Source organism: Rhodotorula toruloides, assembly GCF_000320785.1.
Source record: "Rhodotorula toruloides NP11 unplaced genomic scaffold Scaffold49, whole genome shotgun sequence".
Taxonomy (NCBI): Eukaryota; Fungi; Basidiomycota; class Microbotryomycetes; order Sporidiobolales; family Sporidiobolaceae; genus Rhodotorula; species Rhodotorula toruloides.
The window spans coordinates 1-6,198 of NW_015623009.1; the positions used below are offsets into that span (position 1 = coordinate 1).

The 6,198-nt window shown below is 64.5% G+C and overlaps 2 protein-coding genes across 2 annotated transcripts; both read right to left on the bottom strand.

The window, feature by feature from the left end:
* Positions 1-2,095, bottom strand: RHTO_06699 (cAMP-dependent protein kinase catalytic subunit; the record flags this gene model as incomplete). The annotated part of the gene is made up of 6 exons (XM_016420358.1): positions 1-340; positions 414-456; positions 515-758; positions 816-1,007; positions 1,066-1,544; positions 1,694-2,095. Coding segments are annotated over 6 exons (1,700 nt in total), but the record flags the coding sequence as incomplete, so codon positions are not given.
* Positions 2,096-2,779: 684 nt separating this feature from the next.
* On the bottom strand, positions 2,780-5,090 carry RHTO_06700 (karyopherin alpha subunit; the record flags this gene model as incomplete). Its single annotated transcript, XM_016420359.1, has 7 exons — positions 2,780-2,794; positions 2,855-3,003; positions 3,253-4,294; positions 4,357-4,545; positions 4,605-4,741; positions 4,864-4,910; positions 5,074-5,090. 7 exons carry the CDS (start codon positions 5,088-5,090, stop codon positions 2,780-2,782), a joined length of 1,596 nt encoding a protein of 531 aa, XP_016269210.1.
* Between the last annotated feature and the right edge of the window lie 1,108 nt (positions 5,091-6,198).

A 6,198-nucleotide genomic window follows, 5' to 3' on the forward strand; every position in this document is an offset into this window, starting at 1 on the left:
AACCCTAACCCTAACCCTAACCCTAGCTCCACCGCCGACCAATCAACTCCCTCGAACCACGGATGACACTTGACGTCCTGCGCGCCGCCCTTGAGGTTGCCAAGCCGCAGACTCAGGTCCGCCGTGAGAAGCCGCTTGATGAGGTCCTTCGCGAGCGGGTCGACGTGTCGCGGGACGGCAAACCTGCCCTTGAGGATTTTCTCGTAGATCTCGAGCGGGTTGTCGGCGAAGAAGGGAGGGTAGCCGGCGAGAAGCTCGAAGAGGAGGACGCCGAGCGCCCACCAGTCGGCGGCGGCGTTGTGGCCGGTTGCGGTGATGATCTCGGGCGCGAGGTATTCGGCTGTGAGTGCACCAGTCAGTCTCGCGCTGGGCAAGCGAAGCGACCGCGTCGCATGGAAGCGAAGGAAACGCACGAGTGCCGCAGAGCGTGAACGTCCGGTCCTGCACGTATTTGGCCTGCGCGAGAGCGTAGAGTGAGCATCTGCACGCCGGAGGAGGGCGCAGCGCGACTCACAAAGCCAAAGTCGGTGACCTTGATGTGTCCGTCTGCGCCGATGAGGAGGTTCTCGGGTTTGAGGTCGCGGTAGACGATGTCCTGCTTGTGGAGATGCTCGAGGACGAGGACGAGGTTCGCGATGTAGAAGCGCGAGACGTCGGGGGAGAAGCGGCCGGCTCGCCGGAGGTGCGAGAAGAGCTCGCCACCCTGCACAAACTCGAGGAGCATGTACAGGTTGGCTTCGTCCTGGAAGGTGCAGAAGCTGCGCGCGGCGGCTTGTCAGCTCACAGTGAATGTGCAAGGATGTGTCGCCACGCACAGATCGACGACGAAGGGGTGGTCGACATGCGCGAGCGTCGTCCGCTCCGAGTTGACGTGCTCGACCTGCCGCAGCCGCACGATCGTGTTCTTCTCCAGCACCTTCATGGCGAAGTAGTGCGGTTGCGTCTGCGTCGGTCGCCGAGGCGACGTGCGCAGCCGGACGAGGAGGACGCGGCCAAAGGTGCCGGTGCTGCGAGACGCAGGTGTCAGCGCTGTGAGGGAGCGAAAGTTACGACATGCGAACGCACCCGAGCGTGTCGAGGATGTCAAAGTCGCCGAGCGACAGCCCAATGTCCTCGCCCCGCCGCGAAACGTCGACAGGTCGAGTCGTCTGCCGTTTTCGCGGTTCCGGCGAGACGCTGCCCGCCTCCTCGACAATCATCGCGCTCGGGACGCGATTCTTGCCCTTTGCGTCTGCTCCGTGCGCTTCTTCGGGCAGAGACGCGAGCGGTGGAGCGGCAAAGTCGAGCCCCAAGCCGTGCGAGGACGGCTCGCCGAAGTAGCCGCTCGAGGCGGGCGACGGCGGGACGACGCAGTAGACGCCTGGCGAGGTCGCTGTCGAGTGAGGCGAGAAATGGCTGCTCGGGCGGGTCGAGAGGGTGTCGGCGGAGGAAGAATGGGACATGGCGGACGAGGTCGAGGCGGCGAGGGAAGGTGTGGTCGCGAAGGATGAGATCGAATTGCCGGACGGGGACATGTGGATGCCGTGGTGAGCTGGAGACGGCCACTGGAGCCAACGAAGCAGAGGATCGAGGTCAGCCCGCTTTCCCGCCGAAACCAGGAGGCCCCTCCGCGACGACGCCGTCAGCCTAAGCGCTGCGCTCGCGCCCAGTGCACCACGCCATCCCAGGAAGTACAACGACAGCTCGCACGCACCGTGTTCGCTCCCTGCGCCGCTCCCTTGCCGTGTCCCGGACTTCCGAATCCTGGATGCGGGAACGCGCCGTCTGGCGCGGCGACAGCAGCGTGCGACTCGCCGGAGCCGTGAGGCGCGAGCATGGCCTCGAATGAGCCTGCCTGAGCGAGCGGCGGGTCCACCTCGGGCGTGTGGACGTTGTTTGGCGGGTAGGGAAAGGCGAGGGTGGGGAAGTCGACGAAGACGGGGTCGAGGCGGACGGGCGGCGAGGCGGGCGAGATGAGCGGGTCGCTGCCAGCGTAGCGCGCACTCGCGTGCTGCCCGGCGAGCGCGAGCACGCTGTCGAGCGTGTGGTCGACGCGAGACAACTTGGGCGAGCGAGACGAAGCGACCTCGACGCTCCTCTCGCGCTTGCGGTCCATTCGTAGCGGTGTTGTGGAGTGTGAAACGAGGCAGAACGACGTTGCAGACCGCCAGCCAGCCAAAGGAAGCCGCTCAGGCCGCCGGCGCATGTACTCGTACGCGGTGCTTGCTCGCGGCGACAAGCGACGACAACGGCCGGACAATGCGAGCGTGTGTGTAGGCTTGCGATGCAGACAGACCGACACAGACCTCTTGCTGGCGTCCAGCTCGGCGTGCGGAAGCGAACGGACGTGAGCCTTGCAAAGAAGCGAGGGATGCGACGGGCAGAGAGTGGAACGGAGGGAGAGGGTATCGTATAACTGGGTCGCGGGTGATCCTTGAGATCGATGAGGCGACATGCTGAGTGATAGGACTGCGATGGGAGGGAGCCTTCAGCTCCCTTTTGAGAAGCGTGATCAACAGGGGAGGACGAAACGAGGGAGCGACAAAACCATGCGAGCGGGAGGTGCGTAGGGGTGGGAGATATAACGTGTGGCGAAGCTGACGAGTACAGAGTAGTGCTGAAGGCGAAGAACCGAGGTACTGAAACTGGAGAAAAGGTCGGCGCGAGTCGGCGTCGAGGCGTGAAAACGCGAGGAAAAGGGCGCGCTGGCTCGAAGCCGTCGCCGGAAACGTGGAAAGGGTCTAGGTTGAGGGTAAAAGGAGGAGTAGGGTGAAGCCGGAAGAGTCGAAGCGCGACGCGATCAAGACATGTTGCCCTGCGGGAGTGACGGCGTTAGCGAGCTGCGAGCGTTTCGTGCGCAAGAACCGGTGCTCACGAAAGAGAAGCCGCCCTGAGGCGCCTGGAGGTTGGTCTGCAGAGCGAAGGCGCCCTGCTCGTCGACCTGCGCATCGCCGAGACCGGTCTCGTCGCCCTCGTCGTCGGGGAAGTAGCGGTCCATCATGTCGAACGCCTTCTTGTAGATCTCTGCGGTCGCGTGAAGTCGTTGTGTGCGTTGCGAGACGAGGCGAAGGCGAGGGACAGTGTCGAAGCAGGCGACCAGAGAGAACAATCGAGAGTCGGGGTGAAGGCGGAAACGTGAAGACGAGCACGGTTGACGGCGCAGGCGATGCGTTGAAAGAGCGGGAAGATGTCGAGTCGCGGGTGAAAGAACGGATCACGAAGTCGTCAGCAAGTGAAAGCAGCGAAAAGCTCCGGACAGGGACGGAGACGCACCGAGGTTCTCGTGGTGCTGGAGGTTGTGGATGGCGACCATTCCTCCGGCCTCCTCGACGAAGAGCGCGTACTGGTTGACGCCGCCGTTCTGCTCCTTGTCCGCCTCGCCGACCTTGAGGATGTTCTCGAGTCCGTCAAGCGCGACCTGGATGATCTTGTTGTCGGTCGAGGTGAGGAGGTCGCACAGGGGCTTGATGCAGCCCTGCGAGACGAGGTAGCGGATCTGGCTCGGCTCCTGGAGGCCGCCCGACGTCGCGTTCGAGATGGCCCAGCAGGCCTCCTTCTTGGTCTTGAAGTCGGCGTGCTGGAGGACGTTGATGAGGGGCGGGACGATATTGGCGTCGATGACGGACTGGATCTGCGCGGGCGAGCCGGCCGTGATGTTCGAGATGGTCCAGCACGCCTCCTTGCGGATGCCCTCCTTGGGCGAGCTGAGGAGGGCGAGGAGAGCGGGAAGCGCGCCCGACGCGAGGACGACCTGGGTCTGGAGGTCGTCGCCGGTGACGATGTTGCCGACGGAGCGAAGGGCGGGGGTCTGGACGGCAGTCGAGTGGTGCATGAGGAGGTCTACGAGGCGGCGGACGACGCCCGACTCGATGACGGCCTGGATCTTGTCCGACGAGCCGTCCGAGAGGTACGAGATGGCCCAGCACGCATCGATGAGGACCTCGTCGTCGAGCGAGTAGATGAGCTTGGTGAGGACGGGGAGGGCGGGCGAGATGAGCTCCCAGTTCGGCTGCGGGTTCTTGCCGCGGCAGAAGTTGGAGAGGGTCCAGGTGGCGTTGCGGAGCATCGACATCTTGTGGGGCTCGTTGAGGAGGGCGAGGAGCGGGCGGAGGGCGCCCTGCTCGAGGACGTAGTCGCGGCACTTGGGCGAGTCGCCGGCGATGTTGCCGAGCGCCCAGACGGCCTGCTCGCGGACATCGAGGACGGGCGAGGAGAGGAGCTCGATGAAGACGGGGACGGCGCCGGACTCGATGACGACCTGGGTGTGCTCAGAGGTGCCGGACGCAATATTGGTCAAAGCCCAAGCGGCCTCGAACTGCGAGCCGCGAATGCGTTAGCCAGAAGTTGATCATGACAGCGTGACTGTGCCGGACGCACCTGGATCATCGAGTGACTGGAGCGGAGGAACTCGACGAAGCGGGCGACGACGCCGCACTCGATGACTTTCTCGATGGGCGGGTTGCGCTCCTTCGAGAGGAGCTTGCGGAACTTGGTCGTGGCGTCGAGCTGCTGATCGGGCTGGTCGGAGAAGACGCCTTGGATCATCGCGGGGAGCTGCTCCAGGAACTGCACGACAGCAGGTCAGCGGGCGGAATTGGGCAAAACGGACGACCGCTGCGACTCACGGACGAGTCGACGCCAGACTCGTCGTCCGAGTCTGCGCCGCTGGACGCGGCATTGAGGTTCCTGCGCTTGGCGATGGTCTCGTCGCGCTTCTGCTTGCGGATCTCGACCTGCGCCTCCTCGCGCCTCCGCCGGAGCTCTGCGGGTGGACGAGCAGAGTCAGCACAGTCTATCGCACGCGCACCTGATCCCCGGAGAGCGAGAGTGGCGCAGGATGACCGCGGCCGAGTAGTTGGACGAGGGGGGACGGCGGCGACGCACCCTCCTGTCCGAAGATGCCCTTGTTCTTGTACTGCGCGCGGCGAGAGCTGTCGACGGGCACACGAGCGAGTCAGCTGGGGTCCCTGCGCCGTGTGCGCGCCATGTTGAGCGACGGCGGGTGGCAGCGAGGACGAGGGGAGCGGCGGCGGCGCCGTTTGCGCCCGTTCGAAGGGTGGGCTGGGTGGGTGTGGCACGAGAAGGTAGACTCACGCAGCCTGGCGTTCCATCGTGCGCGGGTCGAGCGGTGTGAGGGTGAGGGAGGAGGCCAAGCTCGCCCGCTCCCCCTCTCTCGCTCCAACGCTTCACTCGACCCGCCCAAACTCGCTCGCGGGGCGCTGCGACACGCGCCAGACGGCTCCAGGTGAGCACACCGTCCATTCCACGTCCAACTCCCGCCCGCCCGCGTCGTGTCGCCGTCGAGCTGACGCTTTTTCTCCCTTCCCTCGCAGACTCGACGCTCGCTCTCACGCGTGCTTGCTTGTACGGGACTGTTCCTGCTTGGACTCGACGCTGGGCACTCCCGCTGCATCGCTACGGCCGCCGCTCACGCTCGATCCGCTCTCAACCTCGCTCTCCTCGCTCGCTCGCACACACGCACACGCACACACGGTGGACCCCCTCGACTTACCATGATGACATTGCCACAAACAACAATAACTAGAAGTCAAGCGCTTATTGCGTCCGTGCCGATCCCCTGTGTGGGTAGGGTGGGGCGCAGTGATTGATTCGCAAGGCGTGGCTGAACCATTTGTCGAGGGGGGCTCCTTCGTATGTGTGTGCGCGTGTGCGTGTGCGTGTGTGCGCGATTGGGCGGGGAGGACGGCATGCGACGGCTCGCATTGTCCGCTTTCTTGCTTGACGAGGAGGACGTCGCTTCACCTCTGGTGGGACTCGCTCGCTGAGCCGTCACGACTCGTAGCTGTTCTTCTTTGCTTTCGAATGCATTCTTCATCCAGCACTCCCTCGTCTACGCGCTCGCAGTCTGTCTTGCTACGAGCGACGTCACGTTCGCATTCCCTCTTCCGCTTCACCCGTGTCTCGCACGCACGCAAGCCCATGCTGGACACGCAGTTGCTGCGGTTAGCGACAGCCAGACTGCCACGCCCCTTGCACCGCTGCTCGCCCGGCCTCGGCTACTGCAGCGACTAGCTGTCAGCATCGATTTTCGGAACGCAGACGGGCATGGGAAAGCGGATTCGTCTCGCTCATCTGGCTTTACGGCGTAAGGAACCTCAACGAGAACGCACGGAGCCAGCGGAGGGTAGAGGAGCAACGGCCGGGTCGGGCGAGAGAAGAGAATGCGATTTCTTCGCGCAGGGGGGGGGGGGGGGGGGG